A 20076-nucleotide genomic window follows, 5' to 3' on the forward strand; every position below is an offset into this window, starting at 1 on the left:
AACACATGCTACATATTACATCGTTTGATTTATAAGTAATATCAGAAATTTAGACTGTGAAAAAGGCAAAATATATAAGTATATGTGTATGTGTGTGTGTGTCCTTTTAGTTTTGGTGAGAAAGGGGTGGCCGTGGATAAGAAGATTGCATATGACTTTGCACGTGAATTTTTTTTTTCGTAAAAGGTTTGCATGCATTCGAATAATTTTGGAAGAACAATGAATCTAAGAACAAAATAACGTCGGCGAGTTGAGAATTTGGTACTCACATTGAGTTTAAATTGCAGCTGGAGCAAGAGCAACCCTTTCAAGAAAGAGGAAAATAATTAGGTACCAATCTGTAATATTACAAACTGAGATTATAAGGAAAAATGTCTTCATTTACGGTATAAGTAAACTTTCATCTAATCTAAAGATAACTCCAAAAGGCTTCAACACCAACATGGCTTTCTTGCAGTGTATGTTGGGGAAAGCCATAGGGAAAGATATGTAGTGCCAGTTACATACTTGAACCAGCTTTCATTTCAAGCTTAATTTGTTGAGTAAGTCGGAAAAAGAGTTTGGTTTTGAGCATCCGATGGGCGGCTTGAACATCCCTTGTCCTGAAGATACATTAATCGCTATCACTTCTCAGCTTCATTAGAGAGATCCTATTCAGATCACACATACATGAAACATTTTTTAAGTCATTAGATTTAAAAGATTTTTTAGAACCCTTTGTATATTAATTACACTCGGTTAATGTCTCTTTCTTGTTGAAAACGTTGTTCTGGAGAAGAGAAATTGAATGTAGATTACATTTTTTTTGCTTACGAACTTTTGTTTAGTACAAAATTTTACTCTCTCTTTTTTTTTCTATTTGATTTCTTTGGGTCAAAGTATATAAATACTACAAGTCGAACATAAAATCAAATCAATATAATATATACGTGCCATCCGGCATCCGCTCCATGACGTTGACACAGACAAATCGAATCGATAAACAATCTCATAAATTCTATGAACTATTGTCGCAATTCATAACAGCCTAGCTTACAATAAACAAGAAATAAAAGAAATAAAAAACTCCAAGAAATGAACCGAGTCAAGGTCAACGCCTCATGGCGTGTTATCTCCATTCTAACAATCTTAGACAAATGATTAACAGAAATGACCCAAATGTTGTCTCTGATTCTTCCTCTGATCTCACTCTTAACCGTAATCCAATGCCTCAACGTCGTTAAGTCGCAACCGGTGCGGTTAAACCAAATCTGCTCAAACGTCACAGGCAACTTTACTGTTAACAGCCCTTACGCCGTCAACCTCGATCGTCTTATCTCCTCTCTATCATCTCTCCGGCAGAAAGATAACGGATTTTCCAAAATTTTACTCGGAGACTCCGATGGAAAAGTCAACTCAATCTCACAATGTAGAGGCGATGTCAAACCTGAAGAGTGCATCAACTGTATCGCAATGGCTGGAAAAAGAATTGTCACATTGTGTCCGGTTCACAAAGAGGCGGTTATCTGGTACGACAAATGTACGTTTAGGTACTCAAACCGGACGCTTTTCAACAGATTGGAGATTTTCCCTCAAACAAGCATAACCGGGACGAGAAACTTCACCGGAGATCGCGATGGTTGGGAGAAATCACTAAGGGGTTTACTCGAAGGGCTTAAAGGCAGAGCATCCGTGATTGGCCGGAGAAAGAAGAATTTTGTCGTCGGAGAAACGAGTGGGCCATCGTTTCAGACATTGTACGGTCTGGTTCAGTGCACGCCGGATATTTCGGAGGAGGATTGTTCGTATTGTCTGTCTCAGGGTATTGCAAAAATTCCGAGCTGTTGTGATATGAAAATGGGTAGTTATGTGTTGTCTCCTAGCTGTGTGGTGGCTTATGCTCCATGGAGGTTCTATGATCCAGTGGACATTGATGAGCCAAGCTCAGTGCCTACGACGCCATCACAGCCTCCAACGAATGAGACGAGAAGTGTTGCACAAGGTGGTATGTCTCTTGAAATGGATTTGAAAGTTTTGAAACCTGAAGATTTAAATCAGAGTGTAGAGCATGTTGTAATTTACCAATGAGGAGATTTTTAGTTTGTTACAGTAAGACAAAATGTTAGGTAATAACCATGTGTTTTGTTTCTTGTGCAGGGGATAAAAACAGAGGTGTACCTAAAGCTTTGATCTTTTCGGCTGTTTCAGTTGCTGTTGTTGTCTTATTTATCATATTATTAGTCGTATTCCTAAGGTCGAGGAATAAGAAAAATAAGAGGAAGACAAATAATGATGAACGAAAACTTGAAGGTAAGCTAAAAAATAGATGATGATTATTGATGTGCTCTGTTTACTCTGTTTTATTCTTCTTCTGGTTTTCCTCTGTTCTTCCTTGTTTTCTCTGTTTTTGTCATTTGCTGTGATTTTCAGCATGAATTCTTTCTAACCTGGATTTTTTTTTTCTTGTCATACATATGAAGATATTGGCACAGATTCCATGAGATTTGATTTCACTATGTTGAAAGATGCGACAAGTCAGTTTTCACTCCAAAACAAACTTGGAGAAGGTGGATTCGGAGCAGTTTATAAGGTGTTCTTAGAGGAAGAAACTATTATCATATGCATTTTACTAAAGCTAGGGATCATCATCAACTTTTTTGTTTGGAATGTGTTATCATTAGGGTGTGCTTTCTGATGGACAAGAAATAGCGGTGAAAAGGTTGTCGAAAAATGCACAGCAAGGTGAAACTGAATTCAAGAACGAGTTCTTATTGGTGGCAAAGCTTCAACATCGTAATCTCGTCAAGCTCTTAGGTTACTCAATACAAGGAACTGAAAGGCTTCTCGTCTATGAGTTCCTCTCACACACCAGTCTCAACAAGTTCATCTTTGGTGCCAAATTTCTTTCACTTTCACCTACTTCTCGGAAATCATTCTACAGCTCTTTTTGGGTTTATCATGTTCTCACGTGTGTGAGTATTTTGTACAGATCCGATCCAGGGTAAGGAATTGGATTGGGAAACTAGATACAAAATTATTGGAGGTGTAGCTCGAGGACTTCTTTATCTTCATCAAGATTCTCGTCTCCGGATAATTCACCGTGATCTTAAAGCTAGTAACATATTGTTAGATGAGGAGATGACCCCTAAAATCGCAGATTTTGGAATGGCTAGGCTATTTGATATCGACCACACGACTCAACGCTACACGAATAGGATCGTTGGGACTTTGTAAGTAGCAAAAAATTAACGTTCATTTTATACAAATCCATATATACTGTACTAGATTTTGATCAGTCATTTGTTTTAAACAGTGGATACATGGCTCCAGAGTATGTAATGCACGGACAGTTCTCGTTTAAGACAGATGTTTACAGCTTCGGAGTATTGATCCTTGAGATCATCAGTGGTAAGAAAAACAGTTGTTTCAGCAATGAGGATAGCATGGAGGATCTCCTTAGCTTCGTAAGTATACTATATATATGAAAAACCATTGAACTTTTTTTTTCTTTGGGTTGCAAACCCACCATCGAACTTTGATCAATGATATGTTAACTAACACACATGAGTTCTAATGGTTTGGTGAAGGCATGGAGAAATTGGAAGGAAGGCGTTGCTTTGAATCTTGTGGACAAGATTTTGATGACAATGTCAAGTTATTCATCGAATATGATCTTGAGATGCATAAACATTGGTCTTCTTTGTGTCCAGGAGAAAGTTGCAGAGAGGCCAAGCATGGCTTCGGTTCTTCTGATGTTAGATGGACATACTCTTGCTCTTTCAGAGCCTTCAAAGCCTGCGTTTTTCACACACAGCAACATGGTATCGGATACTTCTTCTTCTTTAGGACATATTGCAAAAACTTCAAATTATAATTCCAACACTGAGTTGTATCCTCGGTGAGTTTGTCTGACAAAACTGAAATTAGATTTCTCTGACTAAATGATGAATCATGGAGTTTGATTAGATCTGAGTCAACTCACTTTAAGTGAGGAAAAAGAGTGTTACAAGTCTCTGTTTCACTTTCAAGGAGAGGTGTCATCTCATCTCTTGAAGAAAACTAATGGGGATAAAAAAAAAAATGTACAAAATCAATGAAAAAAAGGTTATTTGAGTGAGTCATTATCAGTTGAGGCGAGAAGCAAGATCCATAAAGATTTCTTCGCTGCAAGGAATTGTGAGGCCACCCATTGGATGATGAAATCCAAACTGTTCCTCGGCCTTTCTTAGTAGATCTTGAAATGAAGGTTGGTTCAAGTACGAAATGGGAACTACAAATCTCTTCATCTTTGTTTCTCCTACGTAAACCGCCAAGTAGCCTTTTGGAACATCAAGAGAGCTAGAGGAAGAAGATGAGAACAGCTTCGCTTGACGGAGAATCTGCTTGGATGATTGCAGCACACGAGGAACCCTGATCGCCATGGATTGTCTTGTGTGTTTCTTGAATTCAAAGTTTAATGCTTTGCTCTAGCTAAGATGTGAGAACTTGCAAGGCTTAATAGACCCAATGATGAGTATATATAGATAAGAGCACTATTTGAAGATAACCTTTTATTGGTTTACAGACGTTTCAGCTCAATTTTACATTCAACTTTTAAAAGAAAAAAAAAAAAGAAGAAGTTTCAGCTCATAAATCAACACCAACAAGCACATGGCTTTGCCGGACCACGGCATGATATGTAAGGGACCTCTAGTGATCAGCTTCATGATTTCTGATGTGAAGACAGAAATCAACATGACCACTCGTTAGTTAGATAGACATTATAACTAGTCAAAATTTCAATTCTTGCCACAGAAATATTGAAAGCTTTTGTGACTTTGTCTCTATGTAATCAAGTCATGTGGTCCTGTCTTTTTGATATCATTGAGAAGAAGTTACGGCTTAATCAGTGATAGAGACTTATGGTTCTTTAGGTACACAACTTCAGGTCCCTACATAATCTGTAGAGAGATTTGGCATGTGATGTCCTTGAGACAATAAGCCCCCATGAAGCCATCATGTAGGACATCATTAGACACTAACTTCTCAGACACCATTTATTGATTTGTTCTTGGTTTAGTATCTTGAATCCAAAGCCATGTGCTACTGCAATGGAACCCTCCCAAAAGATTATCTGATCCCTAATTTCTTTCATAATTTCGTTTATATAAACACGTAACGGATAACCTTTATGATTCACAAACATAAAAAATATTCAAAACGTTAATAATTCTCAAGCTTAATTTTTGCAAGAATAAGAAACGCTTGTAGCTTAATAATACCCATCAAGCTTCAAGAAAACATAACAAAAATGGCATTTTTGAGAAGTTTCTTGGGTGGTAAGCAAATCATGCGGAGGGAATCACCTTCGACACCAAGAGGATTCATGGCGGTCTATGTTGGAGAGAATGATCAGAAGAAGAAGAGATACGTTGTGCCGGTTTCATACTTGAATCAGCCATTGTTTCAAGAATTGTTGAGTAAATCGGAGGAAGAGTTTGGGTTTGATCATCCTATGGGCGGCTTAACCATACCATGCCATGAATCTTTGTTCTTCACCGTCACATCTCAGATTCGATGAATTTCAACAACATTCCTTTTTGTTTTTAGTAGAAATTGTTATTTGAACCAATCTTCAATGTAAATATAGGAGTGATAGACACTTTCCCCTGGAAATAATTGTAAATTGTTTCAATGAGTGGAATATTCGTTCATACATGATTACAGAATCAGTATATGTATGTGTTTCCTGATACATTTGTCTCATTTACCTCTGGACAGCAAACATTTGGATTTCATCGAGATTTGCACTTATATCATAGTTTGTGGTAGTAATTTCCCATTTCTCTTTTATAAAAGAAAAACAAACACGGTGCTTGTCTTTTTCATTTGAGAACGTAATTAAACACTTCAAACGTTTTGATTTTTATCTATAATTAAAATAGTTAATATATATGTATTGGATCTGTGTCATTTTAAACATTTCTTCAATGTGGTTTTGATATGTTATATATATATATATATATATATACATATATATTTCGAAAACATAGCGATTCTTAGTTTTCTAAAAAAAATGTTTTTGTATTTCCAAACAATTCGATTATAAGTACCCATTTTTTTATTCCATCCAACTAAATAAGTTACTCTTCGCGTTAGTGAGGTGAGGAACTGAGGATGATAGAAATGAGACAACTCGGAGATGATTTTTTTCTTCCTTCGTATAAATTTAAACAATCTTAAATTATGAAAGCCATCATAATTATATAGGCCCACATCTTTTAAAATAGAAGCCCAAGCCCATAATCAAACGCTTGTATCTGCGCCACGCGCTCTTCAAGCATTTAATATAATAGATGCGCGTGGGGGAAGTTAACACCGTTTCTCACTTTCTTTGTTTCCATTATAATTCAATTTTTGGTACATCATTTTCGCCCTTTCTGTCAGTTAAACGCTTGTTTTTCTTCCAACACCGACCGTTAGTTGTGTCACTTGAGACGTGGAAAAAAGGGCAAACCTGCCCGGACTTAGATTATATTCTTTTGAGTTTTGAATAATTTTTTTTTGTTCTTTATTCACGTCTGATTTTTTTATTTTAAACATAAGTCTGACTAATTAAGTAATGATATATATGCTTCAAATTAATATGGTACCTCACATGCCAAATTAAGTAGGAATGCGACCTCAAAACCCTACCTCAATTCCCATTTAGTAGATAAATTAATCGATGGCTTAAGAAAACTTAGTCCTATCCTTTGCCGTCTCGATCGTTTTCTCTAGGTGCCACTCTGTTTTTTTCTTTTCCTGATGTTGCCCTTTTGAAATTCAACTGTTGATCATCGTACAAGAAAAATTAGCCAATCTGATCTCATAATTTCTTGTCTTTTCTGGGTCCAAATTGTCGTGCAGGCCATGTGATGAAAAGACCATACATTTCACTTCAGATCTTGCCACCTATATTTTTCTTGACTTTATAAACAATGCTCATGGTTTCTCTTTCACGTTTATATAGAAACTAGATTCAATCACTTCCTAAACGAAATATACATCCAACTTTCTAATGGGTTTTTGTTTATATTTGATTTGACACAACTTTTGAGTAAATATATGCACTAAAACTGTTGTTTGAACAGAACTGTCTACGTTTCTGAAGCTTTGAAAAAAAAGGTATTCACTTAAATGGGTTAATCGAACATATTTCAGATTTTTAGAGTTTTATTTGAGAAAAACAGAAAGAAAGAGTGTGTTTTGAACAAGCTAGCTATAACTCTGCTTTCTTCGGACAAAGAAGAAAGCTCCTCTGTTTTAGTTTTGGAAGAAAAAAAAGTAGCAGAGTTGTTGTACAAACAGGACAGTTTTCAAGGGGTTCTGATTTCTGGCCGTGAAAGTAGAAAATAGAGATTCAGGAATTTCCTAAATTGAGCAGACAAATTCAAGTCAAGAGAAAATCTGTAATAAAGAAGGGTGCATTGCTCTGTAAAAACGGAAAGTTGTACAAAAGAGGACAGTTTTAGGGAAGAGTAACATGGGGCTTTCATGTGCTTGGTCGAGACGAGAGACATGTCCTTTTCAGCCCGTAAGGCGAAACTGTCCTTTGAAAGATTCGTAAAATTTCTCCCTAATCCTCTTCTCCTTTATTCACTGAAATTTTCCCAACAATTCTCGTTCGCAGAACATGCTAGCCTCTCTCCCTGACAACGACCCCAAACTCTCTTCTCTCTCTCTCTCCATTTTTTGTGGTAGCTAAGAGGAAAAAATAAAACAGGATTCCACATTATTCTGATTCACTTGTTCGTTGATGTGATAGATTTCGGATGCAACTCACAAGAATCAACTCGAGATCGAAGATTAACCTTTGCAGAGTTGCAGAGTTGCTGAACTGCGTGTGCTACACGTAACTATCTGATTTTTAGGGCTTAGAACAATCCATTGCTTAAACAGAGTAAAAATATTATACAAGGTATATTGCTCTAAATGACCATGACCATTTTTTTAAGTTAGGTACATGACTGAATTTTTGTATTTACAATAAAAAAACTCAAAAATACAAAATACCAAACCTTTCATTTGTTAATATAGCACCTCATATAAGAAAAAATATAAAGTCATTCGCTTAATTGACTATTTAGTTATAGTCTGAATTTATGTCCGGCGCCATGGACTAGAAAGAGGAACATCACAAGTTAAGAAAGATGGGAAGCTTGAGATTCGAAAGACTTAACATGTTCTTTGTCCCTAACCTTTTACGACCAGAAACAAAGATCTAATAAATGCCCATTGTCTATAAGCTTATAACTATCGAACATGGTCAAAAGTATTGTATACAAATACGGTCACTTGCAGACAAGCTTCGATGCGAATCTTACTCAAGTTTTTGGATTTTTTTTTTGTAAGCATTTGTTACAATGCGCTCTCTCAAATAGATATTTTGTGTCCAAATGGTTGTAATTAAATAGTTCTGTTTGTTGGTCAAGACGATTAGACGATTGATTTCTATTCGTTGCATTTTTGGTTATTTTGGAGTTCATCACATGACAGTTGTGAATTTAGAAATTTGTCTAACCTTAGGTCCTAATAAAATCCGGCTAAATAAACACATCTATTGCAATTTATATGGTACGTAGCTTCAAATCTCATGATTAGCCTATTTTAGGTTTAATAGATCTAGTTTCGATTAAAAAATAAAATATTTTTGTAACAAAAGAAAGGTAAAATGTTTTAATAGATCTCAATTCTAGCCCGGTGATATCATTTTGTTGGTGTAGACAATGTATTAGTTCTCATTGTCTACATTTTTTGTCCACTTTAGAGTTTACATAGTGGCTGCTCGTGTATGATTAGTCAGAATCTAATTACCTACGATCGTATATGAAGATTGAACAATAAGAAAGTTCTCATAAACTAGATCGAGGTAACTAACAAATGCATGCTTTCAACTACAGATCGATACGTAACCAAATGGATTAAGGAGTACATATAATTTGTACTTATAGTACATGTTTATATACCTCTTCGTACGTAATTATGAAATATAGTTACCACATTGATATTTTTCCGTATTTATGATAATAACCCATGTAAGAGAGAGAAGAGGGACCATTGTGTCTTGGGGAGGACCAACAATGAAATTAAATCCCAATGGGTTTGGATCCCACACTGTCACATGCGTCTCTATATCCCTCCTCCAGCTTTTCTTCTGCTCCTTAAAAATAAAATTCTATATGCATATATATCTATATATATCAACAATTATATATATTACATATCATTACAATATTACTAGTTCTCCATAATATGCATGTGAATATTGGAATAGATTTATTAATCTTTAAAACATCTAAATTACCTCATCTTCCTTCTTAAAACAGAATACATGCTTATCAGTTTTTCTAAATAAAGTAATAGTTTCTATTTTGTTTGTTTTTGCAGATATGATAATCTCTTCAAACAGTTAGGGGGTTTACTGAATTTCATTCGAAATGTAGAAGAGTCTTACAAGACGGCACTAACCAAATTTTTAGATTATTGATAATCATTTGATCATATATTAATATTAAATCAGTTTTAGATAATCAAGAAATTTAAAATAATACTGTTGCTTTAGCATCCTATCCTCATCCTCCTTCCATAAATAACCCCTTTGGCCACCTCCCTCTCATCAAAAACAATTCTCCTTTCTTCTTTCAAACTTTCTCATCACTCTCTCACTCTCATAAAGAAATTAAAAGACACTAAAATCAAACAATGGCGGTAAAGAGATCCTCTAAGCTAACACAAACAGCAATGCTAAAGCAAATACTTAAGAGATGCTCGAGCTTAGGCAAGAAACAATGCTATGACGAGGAAGGTCTCCCTCTTGACGTACCAAAGGGACATTTTCCGGTTTATGTAGGCGAAAAGCGTACGAGGTACATCGTACCAATTTCCTTCTTGTCTCATCCCGAATTTCTTATTCTTCTTCAACAAGCAGAGGAAGAGTTCGGTTTCCACCACGACATGGGAGGACTCACTATCCCTTGCGAAGAAGTCGTTTTTCTCTCTCTAACATCCATGATCAGATGACATGTAGAGAGTTTACATTATGATATATTTATGAGGACTATGATTCTTTTCTTTTTTTGCCTTTGGATAAAGATTTGTTATCCAAATGGTTTTCTTTTTCCCGGACTGAAACCTGTAAGATCCACCTAAAAGATCACTCTCTACATGGATCATGTAAATCTCGGGTTTTTAGTTCGTTAATTCGCCCTAAGTGGGGTTAGTATTCGATGGAACATTGTTTTTTTTTTTTTTTTTTTTATGAGCTGATAAGTGGTGGCTTGGCTAATAGATGATTATTTTAGGTTGGAATCTTATGATCATTCGAGTTCTTTGAAACTAAGAGATGTTCGATTTTTGTATGAGTCTTTGTATGGTTTTCTTCACGGATGTAAGTACGTTTTGAATTGTATGCGCGTGATGTATTAATTAAAATTTCCATCCTATTGAATTTCCCCCCTATAATTATATGTCTGAACATAATATAACAATATATTATCCACGAGAAACAACAAATAAATCGATCCAATCCGTAGCACAAAAGATTATCATAGACGACTCAATCTTCAAAAGATTGAGCTTCCGCAAAAAAGAAAAGAGTAAATCCGCATTGGACAAAAAGAATAACATCTGTTAGAGTTGAAACGCCAGACCTTACCAATCTAAGCAATTGTTTTATTTTTTCTAAATTAGGTTTTAATCCGACTTTGAGTATTGACTTATAAAATATAGTTCGCAGACAGATTTTGAGTCGATTACTTCTTTAGGTGAAGCAAAAGCATATTTGTCTCTAGTAATAATAAGTTGGAATTAACTTATTGCATTTAAGTTTTTAATATGTTTTTTTATATATATAAATTGAATGCACTTACTCTTCTCTCTTTTCCTTTTCCTACGAGCCACAAATCGTATATGATAGCAACTACTCTTCTTAATGCTCATACCTTTTTCTTCGCCTACATACTTTTAATTTACTCGCTCTCAAGAATATCTTTTGGCTCATACCAATTTTTATGTTTGGAATAAATTGCATCCACAAGTACCAATAATATCTATCTTGCCTCATCATTTATATATATATATATATAGAAATAGATATATAATGTTTATTAGTCGAATACACAAAATAATCAAAAATGTACGTTGATTGTAATATGTACACACAACAAACCAAATTATTAAAGGAGTCACAACTTACAAGTGGCTAAATTAAACCATGAACTTTGAGTATACCCGGAATTTGAATCACCGTCATAATAAAACTTAGTAAGTATTATGAGAATTAGCACTCATAATAACGGTTATATACAGCAAATTCTTGTACTGTATTATTATAATATCATAAAACTAAAACACCAATAAAAACGTGCGAATAAATGATCATTTTCATGGAGTAATACATCTCACACATGTTCATTATCGAAAATGTAACGAGAGGATCCAACGTATACGAAGATTGATGATTAGCCGTCAAAAAAAAAAAGGACTGCTGATTTTAATATTTTTTTCGGAAGCTGTTAATTAATAGCTGTGTTTAGTGAGACATGCCTTAAAACTACAAACGCTAAAGCAGTAAGGAAATGGAATTCCTATGATTTTCCTAAAAAGGAACATAACATTGACATGATCGAGTTAAATATTAAATTGAAGGTCAACATGAAAGTGAATTAGAGTACGGCCTTGAATAGAAGGACATATATAATAGAAGACGCTATTTTTCTATCATATGATCTATCATTGTACTGGGATTAAAAAAAAAAATCAAAATAAGTGTGTATGGTTTCCCTTCAAATTAATAAGCTCATAGACAATGATTATAAGAAAAAAACCATTCACGTAGTGATACGTAAATACAATATATATGAATGAAGGGATGAAAAGAAGAAAAAGCCAAGAGGTATGGATCTCAATCTCTATTGGATGAGTAAATTACAAAAAGAAGAATCTCTCTCTTTCTCTATATATATATATATATTGTCCCTTTCCGTACGAATTATCTTTTTCTAAGAAAATTCTTGGAAGCTGCATTTGTTGTCATTCGTCAATTCCCACTGACTAGTTTCACCCTTTGTTTTTCGATAAATATTTCAAGTCTTTTTTTTGTATCTCAGTTTTTTTTTTTAATGAAAATTTCAAGTCTTTGATCCATACTATTTTAATACCTTGTCGATCGGAATTTGAGCGAGTAATTTGAATTTTTTTGATATATAAACAGAATGCAATTAAAAAAAAATTGTTTAAAGATATTAAATATAAATTTGATGATCCTCACAGTTTCAGACAATTTTTGAATGAGATTGCTCTGTTACAGAAGATGTGGATGAATCAGCCGTTTTCAGCTCGGTCATAAGCGTTGGATTTGTGCTTGGGGGCAAACGTGAAGCCTTCCGGAACCTTTCCAAGCAGCAATTCCGATATCCGCACCTGCGCGTTGTAACATTTAAGGGATCAAACTTGAGAGTTCATCATATACAGTATATAGTCCAAAGTAAGAAGGCGTAATGAAGGAGAAGCAAAAGTTACGCACCCAGTCACCCGCAGATTCAGACATCATGAGTGTCTCGAGATCATCACGACCAAAGTAAGAAGGCGGACGCCAGTTGATTTGCTGCGGGATCACATCAAGCAAACCTACAGGTATGTACCTAAACGTGTAGCTTAGCCACTCCAGCAAGAAGTGCCTCGTTGTCTCGACTCCTGTTTAATAATAAACGGCAGAGCTTTAGCCACAAGGGCAAGAGCAAATCAGCAATATTCCGTGCCGTAATTTTCTAACCTTTTGTGTCGGATCCCCAATGTTGAAGACCAAAACGTACGAAGTCTTTCAAGATGTTAAGTCTTTCCCCAGAGGTAATGTCCCAGTGCCGTTGCTCTTTGATTTCAGTAAATATCCAAGGCTGCACAAGTCAAAAAGCCCATTGAGACATAATATAGAATGCTTTACTAGGGAGGGGAAGGCTTCATAGCATTTGGTCATACACACACACACACCTTGATCAATGCTCCACGAGCTATCATGCAGCTAGACAACTCAGGACAGTCAGACTTGTGTTTGTTCCAGTCTAAATAAGAGTACACATCTCCATTTCCTATAACTTGTAGATTAGAGGAAGCGTTTTTGGTACACCGGTATATATAGTCCCAATCCGCAGACTTGCTATAACGTTGCTGTCTTGACCGCCCATGAATCGTCACCGCAGTGGCTCCCCAGTTCCCAATATCCGATATTAATGAATCTATCCGGTTCTTACCCTCAAAAAACGCTGTGCGTACCTGGCACCCAAAAGGACAAGGCAGGTAAAGAGTTGTTAACATACATACACATTTACATCCACAAATGTTCCAGTACCATAGGGAAAGCAGATTTAGTTTCTGATTTGCATGTAACCGACTATGATATATGCTAGAGGCAGACCTTGATAGTGATTGGTGTTTCAACAATGGAAGAAGAGACTTCCACGATGTTCTTCATTCGTGTAGGTTTGTTGAGAAGAGCTGAACCAGCACTTTTGTTAACAACCATATCTATCGGGCAACCCATGTTGATGTCTATGAAATCAACCGTGCATTCTCGATCTATAAGCTCAACCGCACGCGACACCGTATCAGGAAAAGAACCGCAAATCTGAACACCAAACATATCTTCCGATGAATGCCGTCTAAGCAGAGCCCATTCCGAAGCTTGGCCCTATAGTAAGATTTATGCAGGTTTTCACTTTATTTCAAAAAAAAAATGTTTTATCATGTATCTGGCCACATAGCCTTTGTGGGCTAACCTGCAAAAGATTTGTGCACATCGCCATCTCACCACACGTCACATCTGCTCCCAACACTTTGCAAAGTCTTCTGAAGGGAAGATTGCCCACAGTTGTAAGGGGTGCAAGGTACAACTTATCCCTAAAATCAATTAGCTTTTTCTTTTCACGAAGGTGCAACTTTAGACTAGCATCAGTTTCAACAATTTTGATGCTATCCTCATCTTCTACTTCGGATTTTGAAGTAGAATGCCCGTTCTTTTCCGTTTCCTCTTCCACTTTCACGCCTAAATAAATGGAACATTAGGTTATTTTCTTGTCCCAGACCCTTCTTATGTCTTTCTCTTTAATACAATTTTAAGCATTGAAACAATGCAACCATCTGAGACAATCTAGAAAAAGTCAATTGGCATATAGGAAATGTTATTTTCGAAATGTAAGAGAAGTAAGCCTAACCACCATTAACATCTCCAGGTTTAGAAGTCTCTTTGTCCTCAGATTTTGCCTTTTTCATGGGACGAACTTCCGCAGTCTCTAATGGTCCAGGAATTTCAACATCTTCTATCATTTCTGATAAAGGTTCAGAGCTGACAGCTGAGTCAACCGCTACATCAGTTGACTGAGCGTCGTTGGCACCATTTTGAGTTTTTTCTGCATTATTTTCTTCAGCAGCATTGCTTTTCTTGGCATGCCCCTAGAAAATGTATGAAAATAATGAGACAAACCACAGAAGAATGATCATGTCTCATGCAAAGAGACATGGTAGTGAAGCTGCAGTATATGAGATGTCACAGAAACTAGAAAAGAAAAACAAGAATCATGGAAATAAATACTCTGTAGGACATACCAAGAGGCCGAGGGACTTGAGTTTTGCATCTGCTTTGATAAAAGTCATCTTATTTTTCCATAAAAGCCTCTGTGTATCTTTGTTAAAAAAGTTAATCTCTGAGTTCTCCTCCCCAGCTGAGTTACCAGCAATATCTTTGTGGGTGCCGAAGAATCTGCATGATAAACCATATGCGCACTTCATTCCAGAGGCCACAAATGGGCATTGCCCCTCTATATCATCTGGTTTCTGCGGTTACAAACCAAAAAAAAAAAAAATCTTGCCACTAAATTCATTTCTCAATATCAACCAAGCTAGCTGCAATAAATCACATTCACAAACGAAATCAGAATGGAGAAGTGAGTACCTGAGCCTTGAAAGCTTCAATATCATGATTAAAGCGGCATTTCTCTTTATACTGACAGGAATTGACGTCTTCTGTCCTTGCAATCTGCGGACATAGATTGATGGCAGATTTCTGCAAGAAACATCATGGCAGATTCGGTCATTAAAAGAAACATTTTCCAGTTTCACTAGTCATGATTAGGTAGTGATGCTCATCTCTGCTTTTGCAAACTACACATGTAGGAAACTATGGATGAATCACATACCTCCCGGCGTTCACGTTTGAGCTGTCGTTTTGATTTCTTCTCCAGGACCAATCCCGATTGAGGAGCCTTAACGTCGGCGGCCTCATTTTGCTTGCCGGCACGGCTTGGAGGAGGACATAAGAACTCCTTTTTAATAGGAGCCATTGATCTTTCTATTAGCTCTTCCGAAGTCGCTTCATACACAGAGAACTGCTTCGCCGACTTTTCCGGCGATTGAGCCGCAGGCTTTGCATCTCCTTCACAACTCGTATCCACCGCTAGCTCCGCTACTACATCGGACATTTCGGACAAGCTCCGTCGTCGCGGGAAAGATAAGTAAAGGTAGTGAGTGATTAGGGTTAGGGTTTTAGAGATAATTTCTACAGAGACGAGACGTTTGGAAGGAGGGATGCATTTTTAATGGGCCAAAATATAAGCCCGGTTTATCACCTACAATTTTCCAAAAATAAAAAGATAAACTACAGCAAACAACAAAGAGACATAATAATACAAACTAAATTATAAAGAGACAAAACAAACAGATAATCTCTTTGTCTGAAGCTCAATCTCTTGAGCCTCCATTACAACCGTATTCATTCGTACATCATACTTATCTACCATAAATTGAATTTTGTTTCTTTCTAAGATAAAATACTGTAAAATTAATTTTTTTGGACTTACGCCATATACGATATATGTAAATTCAACTGACCCTGCACATAATTTAAATATAATGTCTGATTGATATGTAACATGAAAAAATTTGAAACTCCAAATCCTTTGATCCAGTCATCACCGCAACAACTTGTCTGCTCTATTCACTTGATTCAGGTTTTGTCGACATGGTTCCATTCTGGTTCTGCTGTGGCTGCTGTCTTAACTGGCTGATGTTGAGTTGCTGGAACATCTCCGCGTTGAGTGATTGCATCTTTGATCTATCAGATTCATTGTGGCTGGTCTCACCAACTGCTAATTTCAGTCGCTGAACTTCCCCATTCAGTGCTTCGTTCAGAGCTGCCATGGAAAACGCGGGAAAAAAAACCATCACTTCACATTCGTTAATGGCAAAAATGGGGATTTTCAAGCATATATAGCATCATCTACTAGTTAGTTGTTCTATTCAGCTTCGAATACAAAAGGAGTATAGAGATTTCTTCAATTCCATACTCATTCAGATATATCGTAAACTTCTTGAACCAAGAATTTGACTAAATTTCAAGAGAAATGCATACCATCGCGAAGTCGCGCTTGCTGCTCCATTGCTTGAAGACGAAACTTCAGCTCATTGTTCTGGTTTGTCAACCCCATCATATCTCTCTGGATCAATGCAGAATCCAAGATGGTTAAAAAAGAACAAAAAGAGAAAGCAATCTTAGGGGTTGTTTTAACCGTTGTAGACAAGGCACCTGCAAAAGCGTGAGCTGAGCAGACAATGTAGTAGCCTCGGTCTGAAGAGTCTGCACTTTGTGTTCCAATTCGACTATGTACCGCATCTTCCTCTCCTTTGACCGCGCTGCAGATTGACGGTTCGCCAATATTCTGAATAACAATAAAAAAAAAAAAGGGGAACATTGCATAAACACCGGAAAACCCCATTACAAAAAAAAAAAACGGGTAACTTTAGTCACAAAATTCAATATAACCAACCTTTTGACACGCTTAGGGTCAGACATGGCCATCTCCGCTAGTTTATCATTGGCCATGATCTTCTTCATTTCGGCTGCAGTAAACTCACCGTTCTTAAACTCGATGCTAAAAGCAGCTCCCTGATTCGCGTCGACCGAATTGGTAGGGGAAACTTTCCGAGACACAGTTCCGGGAGAAGGAGGCGGCTTTAGTGAATCGTCGCCAAAGGACAACTTCTCCATGAAACAACTGTCCACAGAAACACTCCTGTAATGTCTGCTCGTAGGAGCAATATCAACTCCGCCCGCTCTTCTCTTATTGTTATGGTTCCCACTCTCATTGACGCTGCTGCTTTCTCCTTCTGTATCACTACCGTTTGTCTTGGTCCCGCTTGCTCTACTGCTCTCCATGTCGTCCCGGTTCTCATTGCCGTTCTTGCTATCATCAGCTTCCGAGGAGTTTAAGACATCGATGTTTTCGAGATTCATATACGCTGAGAAGAGATCATCCATGGCTTCTCTATCTCCGGCGCCTTCTCTTTCGCAGCTCGATTCCTTCTTCACGAAAGGAGTTGTCTTTGACCAATCAGCGCATTCCCCGCCGGAAATGGACCTCTCCAACGGTCTTGGAGGCATGGAAGAGGAGTTAAACCCAGTGGGGATATCACTGTTGGAGCGTCTATGAGATTTTCTCGGAGGTAGACTCTCGCCGGCGGCGACGACTCTAGAAGAGGTTGAGTTACACCTCGTGAACGGCGACGGAGGCAACAAGGAAGGGTTGTTGTTAAAGCCGCCGGAATCTCTATCCTCCATGGAGACATCGTGATCGCGAAAGGGAGAAGGGCTTAAGGGAGGTAAGGAATCGAAGGAGAAGAAAGAGGAAGGCTGAGACAATGACCTCGAGTGAGTAGCTCCCGGGTTGAAACTCTGCGAACCGGGTTGCTGTCGGGTCGTCGGGATCTGAGAGTAGGGAGAAGTCGGCGGGATGCGAGACGGGATTCGTTTGCCACTGTCACTGAAAGGCTGCGAGAATTGGGGGAATTGAGCTGAGCGCATGAAATTAGGGTTTAATTGAGGGATTTCGAGCTGCTGATTCAGAGAAATTGGCTGTTTCGGAATCGAAGAAGACGATGTGCCGAATGATGAATGGAGTCTCTGGATCATGTCAGTGTTACACTTCTCTGTATCACCCATTTTTTTTAGATCGAAATCCGACGGATAATGCAGTGAAATTCACCACTCGATGAACCAGAAACCCTAGAAGATCAAGCTTTCGGTAAAACCTATCATCATCAGAAACAAAGAGAACGATGAAGAAGACCCAACCAAAAAAAAGAGTGAAATTTTTAGATAGATATATGTTATGTGAATCGATATATAATAATTCCGTCAAAGTTTCATAAAAATTACAGAAAAATCAGAGCTTTCAAGAGCAAATGCAAGTGGTTACCTCTACTTCAACGCACTTAGCTTGAATCAATCAATGGCGCAAATGGCGAGAACGTAGAATTAAAAAAAAAAAAAAAAAGACAACTCTTTTCTCTTTCTTACAACGTTGAATTAAAAACAAAAAAAACCTATCTAATCTTCCTCTCTCTCTCTCTCTCTCTCCAGAAATTAGAAAAATCACAGTGCCATTTTGTCTTCTTTTTTTTTTCCTCCGCGATTTTCTCTCCCCTTTAATTTCTTTTTTTTGTTTCCTCGAGAAAATAGTAAAAACTTGAAAGAGTGCGACTTTTTTTTTTCTTTTTGGCACGAGCAAGAGAGTCTAAAGTCTAAAACTAACAAAAAAAAAAAAAAAGACACGGATGTCATGGGAAAGGGAAGAAAACATTAACACCCAACAAGACGCGTGAATTTACCACATCCCCAAGATTTTCTATTAAATGCACTTATCCAAAGGTTTACTAATCTGTATAGCAATGTATATCAAATGTTTTCTTTTTAAAGTAGAAATCTGAGTATGATGAGTATCAGAAATGTATATAACATATATGTATACTATTAGGTATGAGACTTAAAGGTAATTATTCAACTAAAAGTTTCTAAGAAAATATTTCGTAAAATTCTTTGTTTATAATCCGAAATGAAGAGTGTTTCAGTAAATGAATTTGTACTGTAATTCTGATAATAAATGAAAGGTATAATTATTTATGATGAGTAGATTTTTTAGTTTAGCAAAAGAAATAATACGTATATTTTTGATGATTTGAATATGGATTGAGTTTTTTTTTTTGCTTTTTTTGAACAATTGAATATGGATTGAGTTTCGGTTTGTATTCCGATTTCCGACCACATTTGACATTTTTGCTTGGCGAAAGATTCTGTCTTTGTTATGTCATGTGTCTCCTCACAATGTAAAAGCCATTCTTTGTATTCTCTTTTTTCTGCTTCTTACCTATATATTTGTTAAAATAATATGTAATGGACCGCCATATTGAAAGATTTGTTCCGGATTTCTTTGTCACCAAGTCTTATATTATTCAAATTCCCAAGTTTAAGTATGATTTCAATTAATGATCTATATCATATATAAAAATAATGCACTTTTAAAAACTCTATGTAGGATCCGTCTGACGACAAAAAAAAAAAACGTAAGATCCGTCTACCGTCGTTAAGGGCTGTTAGAAGTTTTTAAAAATGGTTGCAGAATAATTATATAGATTTGAAGCCGTTTTTAAAGTTTACATTTGGCCCATAAAATATAATTATATTCATATGCCTATAATTGCATGAACCCCACAATCAACAAAATATTGTCTATTATAGCGACCTCCCTCCATGTTTCTTAGAAAATATCTACATATATCATCAGTTATCGATCTAATTCTAAAATTAAAGTATTTTACTCATCGCTGTACAAATAACAATCGTATAAAAAACAAACATGAACTAACGTGGAAAGACAATGTACAACTCAATAGTCACATTCGTCAAATGACCAAGACAAGTTTTTTTTTTGTTATAATCAAGAGGTTTTAGTTAAGTTAAAATCTATACGTTTGTTTACATAAATTATATGATGTTATTTGTTTAAATCATGTGTGATGTCACGATTTTACAACCACGATTATTTTTAGTGACAATATTCATTTTCTATTCTTATATGTTGATAATTTTTAAAATTGTTTAGAAATGCTCAAAACGGTAACTGTGTGTTTTTTATAAACTTCCATATTCGCATTTACACCCGTTAAATTTTAAACTATCAACTCTTTAGATGTATAGTGACTATGAATTAATTGAAAACTGAGACATGTTAATTTATCCACAATATTAAGAAA

The 20076-nt window shown here is 36.4% G+C and overlaps 6 protein-coding genes across 7 annotated transcripts; 3 read left to right on the plus strand and 3 right to left on the minus strand.

Annotated features, from left to right (window-relative positions):
- The first annotated feature begins 1158 nt into the window (after window positions 1-1158).
- LOC18028393 (cysteine-rich receptor-like protein kinase 26) lies at window positions 1159-4033 on the plus strand. The gene is made up of 7 exons (XM_024148757.1): window positions 1159-1984; window positions 2137-2289; window positions 2460-2569; window positions 2661-2871; window positions 2969-3209; window positions 3293-3443; window positions 3567-4033. The coding sequence occupies exons 1-7, from the start codon at window positions 1159-1161 to the stop codon at window positions 3879-3881; spliced, it is 2007 nt and encodes a 668-aa protein (XP_024004525.1). The 3' UTR covers window positions 3882-4033.
- On the minus strand, window positions 3908-4526 carry LOC18028394 (auxin-induced protein X15). The gene has a single exon (XM_006411611.2). It carries the CDS (start codon window positions 4398-4400, stop codon window positions 4104-4106), a length of 297 nt encoding a protein of 98 aa, XP_006411674.1. The 5' UTR covers window positions 4401-4526; the 3' UTR covers window positions 3908-4103.
- A 639-nt stretch (window positions 4527-5165) lies between these two features.
- Window positions 5166-5685, plus strand: LOC18028395 (auxin-responsive protein SAUR15). The gene has a single exon (XM_006411612.2). It carries the CDS (start codon window positions 5270-5272, stop codon window positions 5537-5539), a length of 270 nt encoding a protein of 89 aa, XP_006411675.1. The 5' UTR covers window positions 5166-5269; the 3' UTR covers window positions 5540-5685.
- Window positions 5686-9621: 3936 nt separating this feature from the next.
- Window positions 9622-10447, plus strand: LOC18028396 (auxin-responsive protein SAUR50). Its single transcript, XM_006411613.2, has one exon. It carries the CDS (start codon window positions 9703-9705, stop codon window positions 10018-10020), a length of 318 nt encoding a protein of 105 aa, XP_006411676.1. The 5' UTR covers window positions 9622-9702; the 3' UTR covers window positions 10021-10447.
- A 1734-nt stretch (window positions 10448-12181) lies between these two features.
- On the minus strand, window positions 12182-15554 carry LOC18028397 (tRNA-dihydrouridine(47) synthase [NAD(P)(+)]-like). Of its 2 annotated transcripts, none has more exons than XM_006411614.2 (10): window positions 15189-15554; window positions 14945-15055; window positions 14599-14826; window positions 14211-14445; window positions 13773-14038; window positions 13412-13684; window positions 12988-13269; window positions 12773-12893; window positions 12524-12693; window positions 12182-12420 (listed from the first exon to the last, which is right to left on the minus strand). In XM_006411614.2, the coding sequence occupies exons 1-10, from the start codon at window positions 15468-15470 to the stop codon at window positions 12322-12324; spliced, it is 2067 nt and encodes a 688-aa protein (XP_006411677.1). In that variant the 5' UTR covers window positions 15471-15554; the 3' UTR covers window positions 12182-12321. The 2 variants fall into 2 exon arrangements, with proteins under 2 accessions (XP_006411677.1, XP_006411678.1); XM_006411615.2 differs by having other exon boundaries at window positions 14208-14445.
- A 121-nt stretch (window positions 15555-15675) lies between these two features.
- On the minus strand, window positions 15676-18443 carry LOC18028398 (transcription factor RF2a). The gene is made up of 5 exons (XM_006411616.2): window positions 18243-18443; window positions 16815-18075; window positions 16574-16706; window positions 16400-16484; window positions 15676-16181 (listed from the first exon to the last, which is right to left on the minus strand). The coding sequence occupies exons 2-5, from the start codon at window positions 17984-17986 to the stop codon at window positions 15982-15984; spliced, it is 1590 nt and encodes a 529-aa protein (XP_006411679.1). The 5' UTR covers window positions 17987-18075; window positions 18243-18443; the 3' UTR covers window positions 15676-15981.
- Between the last annotated feature and the right edge of the window lie 1633 nt (window positions 18444-20076).

This window comes from Eutrema salsugineum, unplaced genomic scaffold (assembly GCF_000478725.1).
Source record: "Eutrema salsugineum unplaced genomic scaffold, Eutsalg1_0 scaffold_1, whole genome shotgun sequence".
Classification (NCBI taxonomy): domain Eukaryota; kingdom Viridiplantae; phylum Streptophyta; class Magnoliopsida; order Brassicales; family Brassicaceae; genus Eutrema; species Eutrema salsugineum.